This window comes from Passer domesticus, chromosome 3, assembly GCF_036417665.1.
Source record: "Passer domesticus isolate bPasDom1 chromosome 3, bPasDom1.hap1, whole genome shotgun sequence".
Taxonomy (NCBI): Eukaryota; Metazoa; Chordata; class Aves; order Passeriformes; family Passeridae; genus Passer; species Passer domesticus.
Window position 1 is genome coordinate 30,110,298 of NC_087476.1, and position 22,151 is coordinate 30,132,448.

General features: G+C 42.5%; 1 protein-coding gene and 1 long non-coding RNA gene across 6 annotated transcripts in view; both read right to left on the reverse strand.

Annotated features, from left to right (window-relative positions):
- Nucleotides 1-2,084, reverse strand: part of LOC135296254 (uncharacterized) — a 37,149-nt gene extending 35,065 nt beyond the window's left edge. The window contains exon 1 of the long non-coding RNA XR_010358322.1: nucleotides 1,715-2,084. This is a non-coding gene — a long non-coding RNA (uncharacterized LOC135296254). The remainder of the gene's footprint in view (nucleotides 1-1,714) is intronic.
- A 17,365-nt stretch (nucleotides 2,085-19,449) lies between these two features.
- Nucleotides 19,450-22,151, reverse strand: part of ASRGL1 (asparaginase and isoaspartyl peptidase 1) — an 87,102-nt gene continuing 84,400 nt past the window's right edge. For all 5 annotated transcript variants that reach the window (XM_064412411.1, XM_064412408.1, XM_064412407.1 and 2 more), the window contains exon 7: nucleotides 19,450-20,509. In XM_064412411.1, coding sequence (XP_064268481.1) covers nucleotides 20,274-20,509 — 236 coding nt within the window. In that variant the 3' untranslated portion in view covers nucleotides 19,450-20,273. The remainder of the gene's footprint in view (nucleotides 20,510-22,151) is intronic.

The window sequence follows — 22,151 nt, forward strand, 5'->3', positions numbered from 1 at the left end:
GCCATAAAAAGGTAGCATGGATATTAATACCAGTATATTAGGTTTGACTTTAAGAGCCAAGTTTTTGAAGGGGAGAGGGGAGTTACCTTCTGTAATCAAACTTTTTACACTCAGCCTTCTCCATTCAAACAGCTGGCATATAGAAGAGCTTAAAACACAAAAAGCAAAGTGACCTATTGTGTTTTGACTCAAAGTAGATACAGAAGTAACCTTCAAGGTTACCTTGCCCTATGTGCGGCCTCAGGAAGGAAAAAACCACAGTTTCAGCAAAGGAATTTCTTGCCTGGCTGGAGGCCATACCCTCCACAACAACTGATGGCAGGAAAGCATTTGGATTCACAACTCTACCCGTAGCACCCAGCCGGAGGCAAAGCAAAACTTTCTCATTTTCAGAGAAGAAAAGAAACTCTTGCTCAATAAGTAGCAATTATGCTGCAGAATTTATATGCTGAGCACGGCTGAATGTACGAGCACCAGATCAGTCAACCATAGCTTTAGTGCTTTGAGTATGATTAACAGAATGAACTTTCAAAGGTCAATTAAATGTCAACACATTTTAAAGAGATATTCTTCTTAAGCTGGGGCAATGTGTAACAGTACCTTCCAGAGCTGCTGTGCACTTTCACCTTAAATTTTTACCCATCTTATACTCACATGCGCAGATATAAAGATGATAACTAATTAACCTTTGATAGAAAATAATGGCTATTTACGCTCCTGGCTTTTCTATCGCTCAGCTGTCTTTATTACTTGTGTCTAAGTAAGTACACAGAGACACTTGTCCCAAAATTTCATTTCAATTGTTGAGGGTGTGAGCAAAGCCAGAAAAAAAGGAGCAAGAACAGTTTGAAAGTCTAATAACTTACTAAATGAAAATGAGAAGAGGCTTTTGATATGCAATTGAGCTGCCTCGATGTGAATCTGGGGGAGGATGGGGGGGACGGGACCGTAACTGAATTAATTATGAACGCATTAATCATGACTTTAGGCAGCCCAGTGATTTATCTCTTCATCTCTATACATTTCTGAAAATTCAAACTTCGGCTAACTAGCTCAAGACATCTTAAAACGCTGAACGCTTAGTACAATTCATTTAAGTTACCCCTCAAACCGGATGCTTAAATCATTAGTTAGTTTAAAAGTTTTTTCTAAAAAGAAAAAACAACAAAGTCTCCATCTCAGTAGAAACTAAAAGAATCAAAATCCCAACCAAGGCCTCTCAGCAGTACCATAATCATTCTGACATGAGCAATATTTATTCAAGACCAGAGCTAAAGAATAATTTGAGAGTTGAGAAAAACCAGCAGAGAGCCGCACTCTGTGCAGACGCCAGAAGAAAATGGGCTGGAGAGTTTTCTTCTCACAAGGGCAGCGGTCCCGGCACCTCTCCACAGGTAGGATTGTAACTCCGCGCAATTTTAGCAGGAGTTTTTTCGGAGGTTCCCGCTCCGGCCCTGACAGTCCCGCCAGGTTTGGGGCCAGGTGCCGCGGGGTAGCGCACGGCGACGGCTCTCCCCAGACAGGGAGACAACCAGGGCGGACAGCCTTACAAGTTCCTAAAAAGTTCCAGACGCGGGGGCTGCCTGACCCCCAGGGGCCCCGCGGGGCCCGCCGGGCACGGCCGCCCGTCCCGCCGCACCTGCGGCCGGAGCGCCGGCGGAGCGGGAGCGCGGCCCGGCCCGCAGGTGTGCCAGGACCCCCGCCCGCTCCTCACCTGCACGGATCCCGCACAACTTTCCCACTCTGGGCGAAACTTGCGGCAGACAGCGGACCCACTCCCGACGGCCACCTCCAGTCCAGTCCAATCCAGTCCAGTTCAGCCCGTCCCGTTCCGTTCCGCCCCAGCCCCCCGCCAGCCCGGCCGCAAGGGCGGGGAAAGGGGGCGGAGAGAAGCGAACCCGCCCCGCGGCGGGCATTGTACGCCCCCGGAGCGCCCTTCCCAGCGGCTGAGGCGGCGTAAGCTCCACCTCCCCTCGCCATGTTCTTTGTTTCTCCGGCTTTTCCCGGCCGCTCCCGGCGAGGCCGCGGCCGCCCCGGCGGGGCCGGCGGAGCGCGGCGGGGCCGCCCCGGCCGCAGGTGACCGAGCGGCCGCCCCCGCCCGAGCGCCGCCCCCCCGCCGGAGGGGATCCCGCCCGCTCCGCCAATCGGCTCGGGGCAGGGGGCGCCTCGGCCAATGGGGCGCCGGGGAACGCGGGGAGTCCCGCGCGGAGCCAATGGGGCGGCGCGGCGGGCGGGCGGGCCCGCCTCCCCCTGGCGGCGCGCGGCGCGGGGCGGCCGGCGGGGGCAGTGCGCGGGGCCGCCCGGGGCGCGCGGCTCGGTCCGGGCTGCGCGTCCGTGAGGGGCCCGGAACGGCCCGGCCTGTCCTGTCCTGTCCTGTCCTGTCCTGTCCTGTCCTGTCCTGTCCTATCCTATCCTATCCTATCCTGTCCTGTCCTGTCCTGTCCTGTCCTGTCCTGTCTCGCCTGCCTGCCCGTTCAGGCGTGTTCAGAGAGGCGGCCGAGGTGGAAGGGAAAAAGGACTTGGGAAGAAGCTGAGTGACGTCCCGAGCTGGGGGTCAGGAGAGAGGAGTTGGTGGAGACCAAAAGCCTCCCTTGAGTCGTCCTTATGTCAGTTTTGGACTGTAGGGAACACCAAGTCCTTTATATACCCAAGAAGTGAGCAGAAGGAATAGTATTGATAACTCAGAGGTGAAAACCGGCGCCTTGGGCTCTCGCAGTCTCTCCAAGCTGTCATGGAATTACCGCGGTTTGGGATCGTCCGCCTGGAGCTGCCGCTGCAGCCCTCAGCCGCGCACCCAGCGGCACAGCCTCTGGAGCCTCTGGAGCCCCTGGAGGGAGGGTGGCTCCGCTGCCTCCCGGGGCAGCTATTCCAGTGCCCGGCCACCCTAATAGTGAAAAATCTTTCTCTATTATCTAATCTAAATCTCCCCTGTCTCACCTTAAGGCCACTTCCTCCAGTCTTCTCACTATTATGCTCATTTGGTGACCCACAAGTATGCACCACTCAGTCCTCACCTGTAAGTCACAATTACGCACCTCAAAACTGGATATTTTTGTTGTTTATTTTAAAAACACATATTCTTGTTGCTTGGTGCTTGAACTTCCGTCTTTATTCCAGTGCTCAAGTTCAGGCAAACCCTTTTTCAGGGTTCTTTCTCCTGGCTGTTCCTTCCAGCCACACCATCAAGAAATGTCACTTAGTAGAGTCCATGATTTAGGGTATGGATGGACCTGTTACACTTTAGATAGGTGTGATGCCTGATCCTTCTGGAGCTTCTTTCAGTGAGGCAGCATTTCCTCTGTGGCATCTCTACTTAACCAACTTTTTATCCATGCTGCAACATCTCAGCAATCCCTGTCAGATCTGTCTATGAAATCATGTACCAAATGCTGACTGAGGTCTAGCCGTGCTGAATCTCCTGCCTTCTCCTTATTTAGGAACCTTCCTCTGCTCACACAGGGTTCTGGGTTTGCTTCACAAAACATACCTTTGGTAAAGTCCTGTTGCATTTTATCCCACTTGCACCTATTTAATTGTATTCTCCTTACATATTTGCTCTCAGTCCTTAGTGACTAATGGCAGCACACAGGGAGTCTGCAGTTGTTGGTGCTGATTATGAATGCTAGCAGTAAAAGCTCACTGGTGAGTACCCCATGTGGGCTTCCTCCTGGGAAGAACACCTCTTGCCCTTTGATGACAATTGCCATGGTAGGAGTCCCACGCCACAGATATGACAGTAACAGAGGCTAATTCCTGCTTGTATGCCATACACCATGTCTTGTGGCTGTCCAAGACTCATCAATATGATGATTAACAAACATAGATTTGGCTAACTTGGATTTTTCTCCTGTACCTGTGGCATGTAGGTCCTGCTTTCTCAGCTTTCAGTTTTGAGAGATGAATATCAGTGTACAAGCACCCCTCCTGTGCATCTTAAAACAGAACCTGGACTTAGATTTATTTTTTGCTGCATTTCTGTTTCTCAATTAAGATCTGACCTACTGATCTGATTTGGTGCTTCTCTGGTGTCTGCTGATTTTAGCACAGAGGTTCAGGCATTATTATTTTTTACAGGACTTGCATTTCCACCACAGCCAGGGACAGAGTTGCCATGCCATTCTGTTACAAATGTCTCATCAAGGGTAAACCTGCCCCCAACAACTCACAGCTCAACCTGGACAAGGTGTAAGGGATGCTGAAGGACCAATGACATCTAGCATTTTTACTGGAATAATAACCTTAGGACTAAGCCAAATCTCAGCAGTGGAACAGGGAAAAAACTTTGGAATCATTCATATCCATGGTGCACCAATCCCTCCTACAAAAGCCCAGCTTCACAAAATGTGGGTGAAGTAAGACACTGGTCACAGCAGACACTTAGTGATTTGCATTGCCTTTATGAGTTACCTCAGCTGACCCAGGGTAATCAGCCATGTTCTTCATAAACAGTTTCAAATGTGAGAAAACTTTTCCTAAGGCACTTTTCCAGGGGAAGAGGGTTATGTGAGTGTCATATCTCACCACTGCCATGGACTAAGGGCAGGCATGGGCACTGCTGCTTGGCTGACATCTGGTAACCCCATCAGAGGTGAGCTCTCACCAGCCTTTAACACCCAGATGGATCAGTTAGAAGTTTAGGTTAGCCCAGTCTTCTTGCTGAGCTAACAGCCCTGAATATTGCTGGTTTACACTTAAAGTAGGTTGGTAAACATGTAAAATTCAGCCATATATTTAAGATGTGCAGGCCCATATTTATTTTTTTTTAATTACTATTTTTCACTTACCGTTTATTAATGCAATATCTGTGAGTAAAAGCTATTAGGCCACCAAATAAAATGTTCTTTGAGATAGAAAAATATTGTGTCTCCTTTGTTGGGGGCATGTCTCTTGCAAACATGGAAGGTCAGTGGTGCTCTTGTAGTGATTAATGGAGAAGCCATTCAGAGTTCTTGGGGTGGAGGGGGTTGGGGTTTTTTAATTACCAAGATAACCACCTCATCAAATCCATTGCTCAAAGACAAAACAACTGTGTTTTACTCACTTTCACTGCTGTAGCGAGATGAAAAAGTGGTGATATATTCTCCTCAGAGGTCATCATGGATACAAATAAGGTTGAGGATCTAATATATACACACACAGACTGGTGGACAAAGCCCAGGGTTTATTGCACTGTAAGAGAAACTGAACAGAAGGGAATGAGGAGATTAAACAAGGCATTTGGAAAGAAGAGGTACCTACCCTAACATGTTATCTGATTTGCAGTGGAGATGATGGATAGGAGACTGGAAGGAAGAAAAAGCACATTTAATTTTATTTTATAATGAAGGACAAGCGCACTGCAACATGAAGGGAAAAACCAATAATATCTTCTTGTCCCTTCTGATCCAAACACAAAAAATGTGCCTCACATACATTTTGAGCCAATAGTCATGGTCTCACATATTATTTCCACCAGAAAACCAAGTCAAGGGTAGAGTTGGGAGCAATAGTGACAAGTTCTGCTTCCTTAAGGAAGAACATACCTTTTCCAATATTTGTTCAGTACTCCTAGCATTCTTCCAGTCTATTTTCTATCAGAAGGACTGATTCCTCATGTTTCCCTCAGTCAACATACTCCACCCTTCCCTTGCAGCTCTGACCACTTGTCTCTACCACTTATCTGGCTTTTCCCAGTCACAAACAAGCAACACATTCTGGCTGATGTTCTGTTTCTGTGTAGCATGGCCTATGTAATCTGAGGTTTTGAGTGAAATTAATATTACACCATTATTCTTACTTTAAAATTGTTTGCACTAAAAAAGTGATGAAGCTAGGCACCTCTCCAAGCAACACATTTCAGCAGTACAAAATGATTTTCTGCATAGTCCAACTTTCAGAGCAGCTCTTGGTTTTATAATGTCTAGCACAAGAGGATCTGATGTGGGTTGGCTGATAGATATAACCATAATGAATCTGCATAATGAATAACACTAAGATTGGGCAGTTCTGCCACTTCATTTCTGAGTGCAACAATAAATCAAAAAATACACTGTTCCAAAATTCATTTTCTTCTTCATTGTAAGAAGGTTTCTCATCTGCAGGAGATGTAATGTGAATATATAACATTTGGACCAGAGAGGTTACATCTTTGCCCTCCACTATTGTCTTCAGTGCTGGAACACAGCAATGGGTTTCTTTGAAAGCACAGCAGACAGCTTTTTAAAGTGGCCTCTGTGGTAAAGAGGACAGCAGCAGATGTCCAATTCATACTTCTATCATGCACTTGGTGAGATACAATTAGGGAGAGGCATGTAGTCTTTAACCTTCAAAACACATGATCAGAGTAACTGGAATATTGTCTTGCATCTGAATTTCAAAGTAAAATTAACACAGATTAGAAAGTACTTAGAAAATAATATTTTACAATTTAAACAAAGGTGATTTTTAGACTTCAGATCTCAACTATAACAGATATTAATCTGGACTGACAGGGTTCAATTTAGTGCCTCACAAAGATGCACATGATCTATATCCCTCCTATTAACAGTTACTCTCTTCTCTCTCCATAGTTATTAATACCACAGTTTGCCTCAATATAGCATAGTAGAAGAAGTATATGCTAATAAAAAATACCTGAGTTTCCTAAGAAAATTACTAGATATGATGTATTGACCATGACTGCTTGACATTTCTGGTAAGCTTCATGGGACAATGCAATAGTTAATTCCAGAGAAATGCTGTGGTTGAAAACTGAACTAAACTAAACTAAACTAAAATACCATAGCCAGTTTTCAAAAGATGCAGACGCTCTGTTTTCAAGCCTTGTTACCAAATCATTTGCAACTTACATTTGAAACAAAACCCTAAAGAATAATGAGAAAATCAAAGTACAGATATGTGCCATAGAGCTTCAATGCATGTGTTTGCTTCACAGTAGGTGGTGTCCCAGCTCTTCTTTTACCCTAACCTAGTAGCTTTGGAAGAGTGTAGGGATTTTTCCAGTAGCTGTTTTGAATTGCGTTCTGCTATTGTCTGATAGCATCACTAGCTGAAACCTTAGCCATGAAGTCAAAGTGAAGCCAGGCATGAGAAAAATCTTTAGTACTGAAGGCCAACAACAAGGGCAACATGACTTTGAATCGTTGTTTAAAGAACGAAGGGCCTGGTTTCGCCCTTCTGGTATCAAAGGAATTTTCTCCTTAAGCTCTCTTGCTAAAGACAACAGGACTATTTAGTTAGTTACTTGATATTAGCAAAAAGAAAGAAAAATCTAGTAGTAAGAGGCAAACAATTACAATTATAAATATTTCTAATAAATGTCTTTGGAGACAAAAAAAGCAGTTCTCCTGGTACAAGATATTGCATAATTATTTAAATTTAAAGCAATTTATATTTGTAATAATGTAAGAGAACAGTAAATGTCCATAGCTCTTCGCATCTTCCACCAGGAATAGACCAGAAATTATGAAATTAATAATTCCCTAACAAATTGAAATTTGGAGTAGAGATGGATACCTCTAGAAACAAGAGAGGGGAGGACATAAAATACTGTATTGGAGGAGTTATGATTTACTCATTTTTGGACAGTTGTGTGGTGGTTAATGTGTGTAACATGAACAGATGCACTGTGCATGAGCTCGTAAGGATCAGGGCCCTGTGTACATTGGGGAGATGCCATCAAACAGCATGAACTAACAATTTTGGTTTGCAACACAAGCTGCTACTATCATATGAGTTTTGCAAAGCTCCTCTTCTCTAGCTGAATGTGTGGGACAAGAAAGCAAAGTAATTAGTCCATATTCTTTGCTTTTTTCTCAGATAATTTTTCTCATTGGCTAGAAGTGTTTTGTTTTTTTTTTTTCTCACAAGATACTTTCAAGCTTCAGGTTTTCTGTGCTGTTCACTAAAACATTTGTACAGTAACTACAGTATAAGTAGCAAACAAGCAATGCCAAATATTTTATCACATTGTTACTTTGGTAAGATTAAATCATCAAACATGTCATTCATGATACATTCATGGTAAATTACCAGGAAAAGTAAACATCAGCATTTTTAATCAAAGTGTAGCTGGTGGAGTGTAGTTAAAGATTGTATTATGCAGGGACAAAGAATTAAAGAGCATAACTGTGATTCTTACATTAAAATGAGGGTTTGATTTTGTGGCTTTCTTTTGATGTAGCTTTTAAGTTTCTTTAAAAATTGGAGGAGGAAACCCCCAAAGCATCATGGCACTGGCACACTAGGGCTGAAATGTTTAGGCTCCCCATAGAAATCACAACTGCTTGAAGCAGCAGTTATTTGGTTTTAGCAGTAGCTTATTCTTTGTAGGAGGACCACCATAAGACAGGTCTGCTCAGTGGGTTTTAGCAGTAGTGGGAACCACAGAGGATTCAGGGAACTTGGCTATCACTCCAGAACCTGCCACACTGTTTTCATGTGACAGCTCTTCCATCTGCTCCTCTCAAGGGTGATCCATTGATCAACAGTGCTTCCCTAATCACTTGCCCCTGACAACTGCCCAAATCTGCCTCATTCCTTCAATTTATTTTCATTTTGTAAAGTTCTTGCAGATCTGCTGATGCAAAACAATGCTGGAGAGGCAGGTGCTTTTCCCAAACACTGCCTGTGAAACAGATTGGAACAAAGGAAGAATGAACCAGAAATAGGGACAAATCTGCCTGATCAAGTGACGAGCACCGAGAACAAGTGAAACCACACATAGGAGATAGTATCCTCCCATTACACCTGTAGAACAGGTAACAAACCAGTTTTTCAGGTCTCGGTAGCTGCAATAGTAGAGATGCTGAATTTCTGTGTGTCCTTCAGCTGTCTGCAACAGCAAATAGATTTTGTGGGTGATTGCATGTTTCCAAGCTAATCAGGAAATTTCTGGAGCACACTGTTGCTTTCCTGCAGAGATGCTTTTTAATTTAGTCCTGGTACCTGATGGCTCTCAAACACTAAAGGGCCTAGAGATCCATCGTGAAGAGGCAAAGTTTTGTGTCTGTGCTGAGAGAAAGGATACAACTGGTGTCAGGTGAAAGAGCCCTTTCACATGAGCTGTACATCTGTCCAGACCTGCTCATCCCACCCTCATCTTCACAACCCACCCTCGCCTCCACATCCCACCCTGCTTCTGCGTTCTGCCCTCATCTCTGCATCCCACCTTTGTCTCTACATCCCACCCTTGCCTCTGCATCCTGCCCTCATTCTCAGCCACTCAGCTTTTCATTTTGCTGGGCATTTCACCTGGAACAGCTCCAGAATGGTGTGCTTGATTCTCATTATTGCCATAATCATTTCATCGCAAGTTTCAAAAGTGCACTAAACTGACAGCTCTGTTGTGCTGGAATAGCTGGAAAATTGCTGCATTAAAGCATATAGCACTGCCTTAGCTTGCACTGCCATCTCCTAGAAGCCAGTTTTGTTAAACAACTCAAAAACTGAAATCTAGTAACATCATAGTACATACAATTTGAATAAAATCTGCATTTTTTTCCATCAGCTGAACGACTTAATAATTTTTTTTTTAATTCATCAAGGTTGCAAATGAGCTGCTGTAGCAGTAACTTAATTATGGCAAGGTCTGGCCACCAGACACTGCTTTTTATAGCAGGTCATTCCTGCCTTCAGTGTTTGAGACAAATACTGGATTCATTGGGAGATCTTTCACCAGAAGGATAATGTGTTGAAAAGCAGATCTGTCAAAGTGACTTTGCTGCTAAACATTTTGTAATAGTCACAGAATCTGAAATGATTTATTAATTAAATCCTATCAGCACATGCTCTAAAGAAACCAGTATGATTGAACTCTGCCCTTCTTAAGTGAGATTAAAGAACATGACAAAAGTTTCTAATAGTATGTCTCAGACCACATTTCCTGTAAAGAATATAACTTGTTATTTTTCAAAATATGTTGAATATATTTTCTTTATATCTTGGTTTATTATGACCCATGGGAGCAATTGTAAAACTGAAGCATGCAAAAACTAAGTGAAATAAAAACAAAGGAGGAAATGGCAGATCCTGACTGTATTATTCTCCTTCAAAGAAAAGAAAGGTGTTTGGCCAGATTTTCTCCAAAAGGGACAACAACTTTGAAAGAATCTTTACTTAAACATTTGTTGAGTAATTTTTCAACTAAATTGATCAAGCTAAATGACACATTTAAAGAAATAGAGAATGTCTTAACATGAACAAAGGAATAAAGAAAACCCTGTTAATTGATGTAGCTGAGAGTATCATCCTATGACATTTCTGTGGGTTTGGTGTAAATAGCGCCTGGTCCCACAGCATGAGACAAACATCTTGCAGTCTGCTCTGTGTTGGGTAATTACAATGCACTGAGCCTGTATGTTCAAATTTGTCCTTGATAGGAAAACAATTCCCCGAGCTCCAGCAGGTTACTCTGTAACCAGACATGGGCAGCTTGGTGCCAGTCTCCCCCAAGCCCCAGGCACACCTCTCCCGTCTTTCACTTTTTTTTGCTGCTGTTCTGTTTTTGCGCCAGTCTGTGCTTCTTCCTGTAACCCAGGTGGTTAATGCGCAGAGCTGCTTCCCCACTGGCAGACTTCTAGCCTTTGAATTTCCTTTGAATTCTCCATGTGCTGGCAGCAAGACACATGGATAGTGGTGGGCTGGTGCTGTCTGAGGGAGGCGAAGTGGTGGCCAAAGCTGTTTTTCCCCTGTGCTGATCTGCACCTCTGTAAACCCCCAGCCTGGCCAGAGAGACATCCTCCAGTGTGGAGCAGGCTGGAGGCGGGAGGGACCTCTGCTCTGCTGTGACTCGACTGGGAGGGGAGCACCATTCCTGAGCACTGTGCTCTCCCAGAGCTCCCAGGAACCCTGTGCCCACCACAACCTCACCGTGCCCACCTTCATCCCAGAATCTCACCGTGCTTTTCCAGTTTCACAGAGACAGCGACAGTCCTTAACCCCTGGCCAAGGTGACAGCATTTTGGAAAGTGCTGCACGCAGAGCACCAACATGGAGACAGTTGAGTGAGTCCTGAATTACTCATTTTGTCAGTAACATGTAACAAAATCAGCAGTCTGGTAGTGCAGTAGGTTGCTGGGTGTTATTGTGGCACCAGGGTACTGCCTAGCTGGACTTTCACCCCGCCTATGTAGTTACTATTGCAGGGGGACTTGTGGGCCACCCTGTGCCGCCTTTCCTCTGCTAGAGAGCATTTTCTGGGCTTCTCTTACACCTTTTCTGATCCTTTTCTGCCACACCAGAAAAAAATGGAGGAGTCTTTTTCTGAGTACTCCTTTCTCATGTCAAGGCACTGTCTGGGAGCAGTCAGTTGTCATTGGTTTCACCACCACTGCTATTCCAAGTCTGTACCGACTTCACACAGCCTGAATAATGTGGCACTTTGGGCTTATGGCATCACTTGCTAAGCCTCCTGATGGCAGAAAGCCCATCTCCATGTTGCACCACCTCCATGGTGCCATTGGAGCCATGACCCAGCTGCTGCTTGCTTGCTCCCCCCCCCCCATGGGAAACACAGGCCTGGTTTTCCTGCTCTTTGTTCCCTGTGTGGAACAGGTGTCCTACATCCAGAAAGGCTCATTGCAGTTGTTCACCACAGTTGTGTTTGTTTTGTTTCAGCTGCCCCTGTTTCTGATCATGTCTGACTTTGGCTATGAGGGTGTTATCAAAAATTCGTTTGAATGTCACAGAGGCTTCTGCCATGTACAGAGAACAGTCCATTTGCATCCTTCCTCAAGAATCCTCATGACAATCCACCTTCAGAAACCACAGGAATATTGCAGAGCAGTTGAATAGCTCCTGGCATTAAACATGAACATGCTTGGTGTGACATTTTGCCAAGAGTGGATTGGGATTTCATACAACCACTCACCGCAGGTACTTACACACTCTGTTGGACATGAATGCTTGGCTAGACAATACGTTTGCCTTGGAGGAACCGGCACAAAGCACCAATGCGCCAGCACCTGTGGGAGCAGATGGCTTGCCTGTTTTCCTCCAGACATTAAGGCTCCAAATCCACTGCACATCTCTTTCTCAGATTCACAGAAAGCTGCAGAGGAACTGTCTCCTGTCAAATTTCTTCTCCTGCCTGATGGGACCAGCTCCAAACTCAGCTACTCACATTGCATTGTTCATTTCTGCAAACTTATGCTCCACAGTTTAAAACCAAAGGCTGAAAGTGGTGGAGAAAACCCAAGCAAACCACAGCATGTGTGACTAAAAGTGAGGTGAGAATCAGTGGTCCTTGAGGCCTAAATCCTTGTCTGTGAGTCACCAGGGACTTGAATACAGACCCCACCAGTGGCCAGCAAGGCAACAGGATGTGTATGGGTGGTCCAGCAATACCAAATCTGGGGAGAACTCTAATACCAGAACTTTCCTTGACTTTCTGAAATCCAAGACAGTCTGTCACACATTATCATACAGAAAGTATGCTGAGTGACCATTTCCAGCTCCAACAGGAATTTTCTCTGACCTTCTGACAGCTACCTGCTATGTCACCTCTCCAGCTCAAAAAAATGAGTGAATAGTTCCCTAACTCAGTAGACAGCTCAGGTTTAAATTTAGTAGCTACTTTTAGAAAATACCTCCGGATTCTTGGACAGGCAGCTTTGTGCAAGCACTCTGGCTATCACTGCTGTCTCCTTAGGGATGAGAAAAGGCTGTACTAAATACGATCAGAATAGCAACAGAGGACTGATACTGCTCTTGTGAGCAGGATGGGTGAAATGAATGTCATCTTTCTCTTATTTGCCTTCATAAATCATCTCCCTTTCTCTCTCTTTTTTTTTTTTTCCTTAGGAGTGTTGATTTTCACCTTAAATAAAATGGGCAAGATGTCATCAGGAAGTCCAGCTATTAAAATATGCTGGTAAGAAGTTTCATGCTCTTATTTCCTGACAACCAACAGGACTTTGGATTTTATGCATAACAAAATTTTGGTCCACAACAGCAAGAAAATTACTTATATTCTATATATTTGTTTACGTGGCATTAGGTAATTGTGCTTTCAAGAAGGACATTCCTGTACAAAACACACAGAATCCCTAGAGAAGAACATCTAAAGAGAAATATAATTTTACCTTCATAAATAGGTAAGATAAATTTGCCATTTAGTGGATCCTTGCCGAGCCATGCAGGAACACTGTGGGTGTTTGGAATTCACTCCTATTGTCCCTAGGCTGAATTGCTTTGAAAAAGGTCACATGAGGAGGAAAGGAAGTTTTGACTTTCACATGCCTGTTATTGCTAAGGAAACCACTTCCTTGGTATTCACATATTCAGCATGTCTCCAGTTTTGGTGCTCTGACAAATGACATTGTGCTGCTGCATCAAGTAACAAAGAAGGGTGGAGAAGACTATTAGACAACTTGATGTGTTTAAAACACCAGTACAGCTTTTGTAGGACTGTCAAACTTCAAGTAGGCTTTGTGAGAGTAAGCAGGGTCCTGTTAGCTGCAGATGGGATACCCGGAGTTTGGAAATGGAAAAAAAGGGTTCTGGCCTACATCTCAGCAAGCTCAGGTGAAGTTTGGAAGTTTTCCTGGTCTGTAGCAACAGCAATATTCTTACACCTCTGTGACTACTCAGAGAAAAATTTTCTAGTACCAATATGCCTGTGTTATTCTCTCCATAGAATGTAGCTTTCAAGTACATAGTTGCCTTTACTTTGGCATTTGTATATCAGGAACTGAGTATCCTTGGTATGTGGTGATTTCAAATGTACTTGGATTTGAACTTTGGGTATGTAGAACTTTTCCCATTTTTCTGACTTCTAACTCAAGAAATTAGAAATAGTGACAAGCTACTCCTGGTCAGGACTGAAAACCTCTACAAATATGGGGATTTTTGTAAAGAGGACTGAAGCAACATTTCTTTGATTTTCTTTTGGCGTAAATCTCAATCTGACATGAGGAAAATGTATCACAATTAGGCTTATTTCTACTCTGAGAAAAAAAGAAGTCTAGTATGCCTCAGGATACAAGTGGGCTTTGCTGTAAATATACAATAGCTACTGACATTACTGGGACCAAGTATGAGACATGCACAAATCACAGGAACTGAACAGCTAAAGCCCTGCTCAATTTACTGAGAGGCTACTGAGCTTCTGATATGTCAAGATCTATTTGTCTAAATGTTATCTGTAAAGACAACATAATGTAGTGAACTGAGCCTGGGACTCAGGAAGCCAGAAATCAATATTCTAATCTTGGCCCTACCTCAGATGCATTTGGTAGCTCCAGAGTAGTTGCTTAATCTCCCTGCATGCTCGCCAGAGATAAAACAGTTCAAATATAATAAACACTGAATTGCTGTGCAGATCAGTTCACAGCTTCTGTATAGTTCTTTGAATTGTTATATAAATATTACCATTACATGCAGGACTTCTGGAGGTTTGTCTCCGAGAAAACACCAAGTATCTTTGGATTTGAAAATTCAGTTCTGTTTCCTAGCAGATGCCCTTGCCCCATAGAAGCTTGGAGCACAGCCTGGTAGCAGCCCAGAAGGTACAATGGCATCTGGCATGATACCATCTTTTCTCTCCTCCTTTTTCAGATGTTTTCTCCCAGAAAGCATCCTCATTTTCATTCTGACCATGGCCGGAATAGATCATGCCTCAACAGAAGTTATTTGCTTAATGCAGAAATAACAGAGAGAAGGACCTATGGCCTGTTTATTTAGACATTAAGACTAGAGAAAATAGTTGTGATTTCTCCTGGGTTAAAATATTTGAAAATCTGCTACTCATTTGCCCCAATATAGTAATTTCTGAGTGATCTCCTTACTGGAGGCTTAGCTGAGCTGTGCTTGTGTCTGAGAATCTTAGAATGGTTAGCTGAGGTGAAATAAAAGATAAGTAAAGTCACAATAACCTTCTTCATCTTTTAAGAAATAAAACCAACAAAACAAGTAAAGAAATTAACCAACCAATGACACCACCATAGATTACCTTCTATAATGCATGAATGAAGAGATTTACTAGCTGTATCTCTCTTCCATGCAGGAAATTAGTTCCACCCACAGAGGACAAGAGCACCCATATTCTAGCAAATTGTGCACTTTTCCAGCCCAAAAGAGCAGGTTTATGAACTGCACTTGAAATTATGAGTTTTTTAAATTTTGAAATTTCTAAGGAAAAGCAAGTGCTAAAACAATCAGGTCTGCATTTACTGTATGCATATTTGTTTTACAGCCATTCCTACTTGCAGGAGGGGGTTGAGCACCTCTAAGAGCCCAGGGTTTTTTCTCCTGTCATAGTCAGCCCTCATGATGCGGTTAAAATACACAGGCTGTGGCTGGCAGGTGGTAGTTACACCAGAACCTAGGCAAGGTTTTGTTCCAGAAAAAGCTGGAAATATTTGCTGTATTCAGTAGAGAGGCAGCGGGGAGGGCAGTGCATGGGGACGATGCACTCGCGGCAGCCGGGTTGCTAAGCACACAGCCTGCTATGCCGCTAAGCAGGCAGGACCCGGCACAGCCATTAAGTCTGGAAGAGGCTGAGTATTTAATAAGCTGCATGCTACCGTGCATTTACATAGCTTAAGTTGTAGTAAAGCCCTAGCAGGAAAGGGTCAAAAGTGCAGGGCTGGAGGGCTAAAGCCCACGCAGACCTCATTGTAACCCATCCTGTCCTCAGCGGAAAAGAACTTAGGGAGGAACCACAAGAAAACAGCCTCATTCCAAGCAAGGAGAACTTTAAAGGCCAAAAGGCAAGAATTTAAAAAATGTAAATTTAAATAATAATTGAAGTTATAGCACATGTGACCAGGTCTGGCAAAACTCAATTACACAGAGGTTGCAGGGTATCTACAAGCCCCCAGTAAACCAAGTGTAAGGAGTGCAGTGGAAAGGAAAATGAGATTCCCATCCTTTGTGGTTTACACATCTAAAACAAAATGACTCTTTGCTCACCCTGTGTGCTCTTAAGACTCTTTCATGTGAATCATTTGACACTTATTTATTTCACAGTGTGCATATTTAGCCATTTCCCTGGGCATAATCTTTACCCTGAAACTGCCAGAGTCCTGTTCCAGGCAGTGACTCCCTGCAGCAGGCTGTGTCGTCTCTCTTCCTCCCTCATTAGCAAAGGCTGTTTCAATACAGAGCTACTGACTTTGGACAGGAGAGCCCATGTCTAATTTCACTTCCTTTAGCATAATCACAGACTTCAGTGACTGTGCTTTTTGCTTTTCATTTATACTGACGTAACTGAGATTGAAATCTGTCCCACAGCAAATATTTATCAGAGCATATCAAAGGAAAAGCAGACCAGAAGAGAAACAAGCACAACAGTGAGTGCCATTAAACTTTGCCAAGTTAGATTTCAAAGTCAATGAAAACCACCCCAGAGACAAAGAACTAAAATGTAGGACAAAGTAGAACACTGAAAAAAAAATAAGTTTCCAAACGCTAGTGTCCTACAGATCAAGTTTTGATTACTTGTAACTTGCAAAAATTATGAAGCAAAACCTACACAGAACCAGCAATATGTGCACAAAATCAGTGGTCACCACCCTGGTGCTTTTGTTAACATCTTTGCTTTGACATGTAGACCCATCACAGCTATCTGTGGCTGTCAGGGACCCTTTCTACAGAGTACTAAGAAAGCAACAGGACAACATCCACAACTGGCTTTCTAAATGATATAAAATAACAGGATGCCCCACTTTAATTAGATAATTAAAACTGTTTCTGCTTTGCTAGATGCCAAGGACACCCAGTTTCTTGGCAACAAACCTCTAATTTTCTTTCTTTGATATCCAGGTCACAGCCATTTGGATTAGAGGCTCATTTCCAACAGCAGTGCACAGCAGGGGCACACAGCTTCCTGTCCTGCTGTTGGTATCCCCCCTTAGTTCAGCATCTTGCAAGTACATTTATAAAAGCTGTTAAATGTTAAAGCCCTTATAAAGGGCAGTTTCTCCATACTCACAAAGGTCAGGTGACATGTAAGCATATTAAAAAATTAGGGAGTCCTGTGCAACACCAGCAACCTCTTACATTATCTGCAACAAAGTCTCACCTTGTTCTAGCTAAAGAACATGACTGAAAGGGCTAAATCAGAAGACAGAGGAAAACTCTTCCATCCCCAGCTTTCAAGCTTCTTTGAAAATAAGGTCTACCACATCCCTGACCATTTGCTGCCATTCCCCCCTTATGAGGGAAGAGGAACACTGTCCTATAAGAGGTCTACCTGCTGTCCAGGTCAGGTGAGGAAATCACGTACCTTTCCTGAGTGTTGGTCAGCTACCTGGAAGAGAAGCATGTAGCCCTGAATGCCTGGACTAGAGCTTTGCCTGAGCTGTCATAATTTGAACTGTGGAGCAAACTACAGCCTGAAGATTATCAAATACCATCAATCCATATGTAAGGCACAGGTAGTCATTCCCAGCCCCACTTGAATTGGAAAGTTTTAACTGATAGATGAAGATTTTTAGCTTTTTTATATATTCATAGTTTTATAGATTTTTATTTATTGCTGTATGATTTCTAGTACTTTTCTTGCCATTTCTCACATTTTAGAATAATAAGCTAGCTCTAACACATTCTTGAAATTCTGTTTAGTCTTATTCTTAGGAACAGAATTTCAGACAAGAATAGCTGGTTCTCCACCAGAACTTAAGAAACACAACAAACAGGGCAAGGAAGCCCTGTACCAACTCCAAGGGGCTGACCCAAGGGTTGGTTAATGGGGCAACTGATCTCCTCTTGGATGTACCTGCTAGATATACTAATGAATTTACCTTATAAAAATTATAGCAATCCTTTATCACACCTGCAGGTAGCCATTTCTGTGTACCTGAAAGCTTTCATTAAAAATCTGCTTTTTATCAGTTCCAAGGTTTTGTCTTTTGATTTTAGGCAACATAACAGCCCATGCATATTTTTGAAAATCAGAGTTTTTATAGGAAAGGCATATAGAGCATGGCACCAAGGGGTAGGTTAGGCAGAAGAAATCACACAGAGCAGATGGTAGCCCCAGTGCTTAACACACTGTTGGAAGGTGCCCAGCGACTCTAGCTCTGAGTGACAGAAGAACCCATAGAGGATAATGACTCTGTCAAGTGCCAGCAATTTATTACAGCCTATTCCTGAGAACAGCTGAGGTGAATTAGTAGCCATTTACTATTCCTTCTGACATCCCTGAGATCCTGTGTGTAGTGCTGCTGGGTTGCTGGTGCCTTTTGGGTCGATGTGAACTTGTTCAAAGCTAACCAAAAGCCAGCTGGCGGGGTTAGCATAGCACCAAACCCTTGCCAATCAACCACCCAGCAGGTGTATCAGCTTATGCTTGCTGCTACACTAACCATCACTTGGGTTTTGGTCAGCTTGGAGCCTGACCACAACAAAAAATGTAAACACACAAAGAGCTTTACAAAGAAGGTACACCAGGTGTTACAGCAGTACTGGGCAAACACGCCTCCCTCCAGCTACTTCGAGCAAAAAAAGAAGTGTGCCTTCCATGCACTCTTTCATCTGACAAAGCCAGTATCTATGACAAGATATCTGTATTTTTCTGTGCAGCCTACATCCATGCCTATGTGCATCACCATTTAGCTCTACAAAACATACTTCAAGTTGGATTATTTTTCATTTTAAAAAAACCCTATTGAGCAATTTCATGAAAATAATGCTGCAAAGTGAATTTCAGCTGCACTCATGGAGGTTAATTTTTCTATTGCCTGTCCTCAGTTTTATCTTCCACGAGGGACAGGTGAGATAAACAAAGCAGATTATTGATGACAAATACTTTGGATGTATTTTGGAAATGAAGCTAGTTTTTTTTTTTATCCCCAGAGAACAGCCTGACCCTGTAGGATTGGTATGCATGCATAGAAGGGGAAACAAATTAATTTTTACTCAATAGAAGGCCACTTTCTTCCTACCAATGAGCACATCAGAATTACTGTTTTATGAATTTCTGATTAACAGGTAGCAGCCATTTTCAACATGATCTTCTGTTGAAAAAAAAGTACATAAGTACTCCAGGGTCATGGCTTGCATCTACCATCTTCTCTTGAACCACTGCTGTCCACATCCAACAATCTGCAACATCCAAGAAACCATCGATCAAAGCACAGAGCAAGTTTAGACAGTCTTGGCAACCCTACTATTCTGTATGTGCAAACTCAGTAATACAGCTTATTGTAGTTGGGACTCAGGTAGGAGTGGTTTCAAACCAAAATTTAAGATATTTGTTATGGTTATTTGGGCCATCTTGTGAAGGGAACATTCCACAGAATGATGGCATGTAAGAGAAAAATGTAGTCACCAGCTGAAATGCATAAAATTATTACAGTTCTTAGCACAAAAAAATTATATAGTTGACAGTCAGAAAATAAAAAATGAATTTTTCTCTTTCTTTTAAAAGTACAAAATCTTAATGAAGAAAATGTATTAGAAGTAACGGCGATTTTTTTAAAAAAAGAAAATCTCTGCAGACAATGTTTCAGACTTCACACAACAAGCTTCTTAACAGGCAGTTTTATTTAGTTTAGTACAACTTGCTTTGATCACTTACTTTCAGATAATTATTTTTCCAGTTAATCATCTCTGTTTCATGTTTTGACTTAAAAGGTGCCTGCATTTGAACAGAAAAGATTGCTGTTATTTTTATTGAAAGCATGAACTTCTCTATTTCTACCCCAGATGCTAAGTCCATAGCATCTTTCCTGTTAACTGTCCACATACAGTTTGAAACTGCCTACTTGGTTGTGATATCAATAAATGGAATTAGAGCTCCTCAGCATCACTCTGGAGAAAGTCACTTTCTTCACTTCATTATATCCTGTTACAAGTTACCTCAAGCCTGTGAGAACAATTTTAATCTAAACTCTTCACTGCTCTTTGACTGTTTCATTGACTGTTAGCAAGCTGGTACCATGAGATGGCTGCTCAAAAGACCCTGGATTTTCAAAACTCAGCTTTTAATTAATAGGTATTCTTCTCTCAAATCATCCTGGTAGCAGTTTCTGAAGATGGATGTGGAAAGAAGTTCCTCTAATACTGAAACTCAGGCTCCCTTTACTGTAAGATTAAGGCATGCTAACCAAGGAACCTATAGACCATTCTCTTTCTTATCTAAAAAAGGAGGACCTGACTTCACAAAGGTATTAAAAGACTACACATGTATACATGTCCACCAAAGAACAATGTCCAGATTTTGTTTTGACTGTAAATGTGGTAATGCCTGTGAACCAAAAGATCTTTCAGAAAGACAAAATCAACTGTCATTGTCCTCCAGCAAAAACTGGAGATCTTCATACTTCTCTGTCAGTCAACTTTCTTCATTCTTAGAATCCCTCCCTTTCGGATGCAAGAGCTTCCTCAACAGACTTTATATGCTTCTCCCCAGCATAGATGCCATAATGCAGTTTGTCATCCTTTACAGTAGCCCAAGACATTTGCTTGGTGGAGAACCTTGCTGCCCACTCTCCTGCCTTGTTGACAACAATGACACCCCCCAAACCCCCAACTCGTGTCTTCATGTAGTCTAATGCAGTGTCTGCTGCTGCCTCTGGTGACATTCCTGAAAGAAAAACAAAATCACTTCATAGTACCTGTACTGACATTTTAAAATTCTCTTCAAATTTCACCCCTCCCCATGGAACCAGTCAAATCTAACTTCTCTTTCAACTAAATTGGCAAGAAATTTCCAGTCTAACAAAGGATGCATTTTTGGAAAGGCTCTGGACAGTTGCAAAGAGCTGCTATGGTTGGTATTGCTCCATGTATTTATTTACACAGCTTCAGTTTCAGAATTAGTTTGTTTCAGAATTTGTATTGTATAGGTTGTATTAAACAAACTAACTTTATGTTCAAGACACACCATTTCTTATGCCATCATCTGACTAGGAAAAAAAAAGTCAATCTGCAAGGTTTTCATCAAAGGTTTACGACAAGCTAGATCTAAAGCATTTACAATTTGAAAAAACACACATCAAATCAAAAATTTCAGTCATCATCTCTGTTCTAGTTCCATTGGCTGCAACAGAGCTCAAGGCACGTACTACACATTGTCATAATTTATCAAAAGCAGACATCAGCATGACACTTCCTGAAACTTCTGAAATGATCAGGCAAAACGAGGTCTTGATGTACTAGACATCAGACAAAGGACCAGCAATGCAACTTTAGCTTTTCTCTACTTGATTTGTATTAACAGGAGTATTTTCTAAATAAATAAAATTTAAAAGGTACATCATACACACAGGCCTGTAATAGCTGCAAAATATTTGCTCACTACAAGTTTAAACATACATTCAGGAATGCAGTTGGCTTGGCCTAATTACCCTAAGATATAGACCCTCAGTAATGTTATAGGTTTTAGAACAAAACCTGACCTTCATGCCTTCCCTGCAAATTTTGAGTTAAAACCAAATAAAACCAGCAGAGTCAGAATTATTCACAGCACTGGTGACTGACAGGATAAAGCTCCTCACTCTGACGCACGGGTGGCACCGTGACTATTCAAGTCAGTGGCACTGTCTTCAAAGGGTCAGTGTTTCACTGTTTGATTTTTCACCAAGACAACAGCTGCTACCATAAGATTGAAATTCCAACAGCTGTTAAGACTGGCAAAGCAATTCGCTCCTGAAATGCAGAAGTAAATTTTGCAGCATTTGTCCAAAAGAGCATATTTAGTATGCGAATTACCAAATAGCTGAACAGAATTATGTGGGCTCTGCAGTTGTTCTTACACATGCAACTTCAGCTCACTATTCAAGGACTCAAAAAGCTGTAACAACTTAAGGGTTTGTTTTCAGTGCCTTCATGGAAATAAGTTGGGAGGAGGGGCTGGGGGGAATCTAATTGCTGACGTGTTTTCCTGGCAGCTGAGTTATACTTCTGGGCAGGATGAATGAAGGTAAAGCAAGCATGGACAGGGTGAACAAGTGCAAACAAACTAGACATGAATACATGTGGGTTAATTTTCTTTTTATTTTTTTCCAGTAAACTTTTTAATTTGAGCCTCATTTGCCTTTCAAATTGATTAACCACAAGCCAGATAACTGCTATCAATGCATAAGTCTTGCAATGCAGTTAACTTCAAGCCAAAGAAACTGGTTTATACAGTTTAGACAAGAGCTTAGAAAGCTGTTTACAAAGGGAATACTTAGAGACGTAATTTAGAGAGTAAAGGGAGAGCATAATGTGTTAAGAGCTTTGGG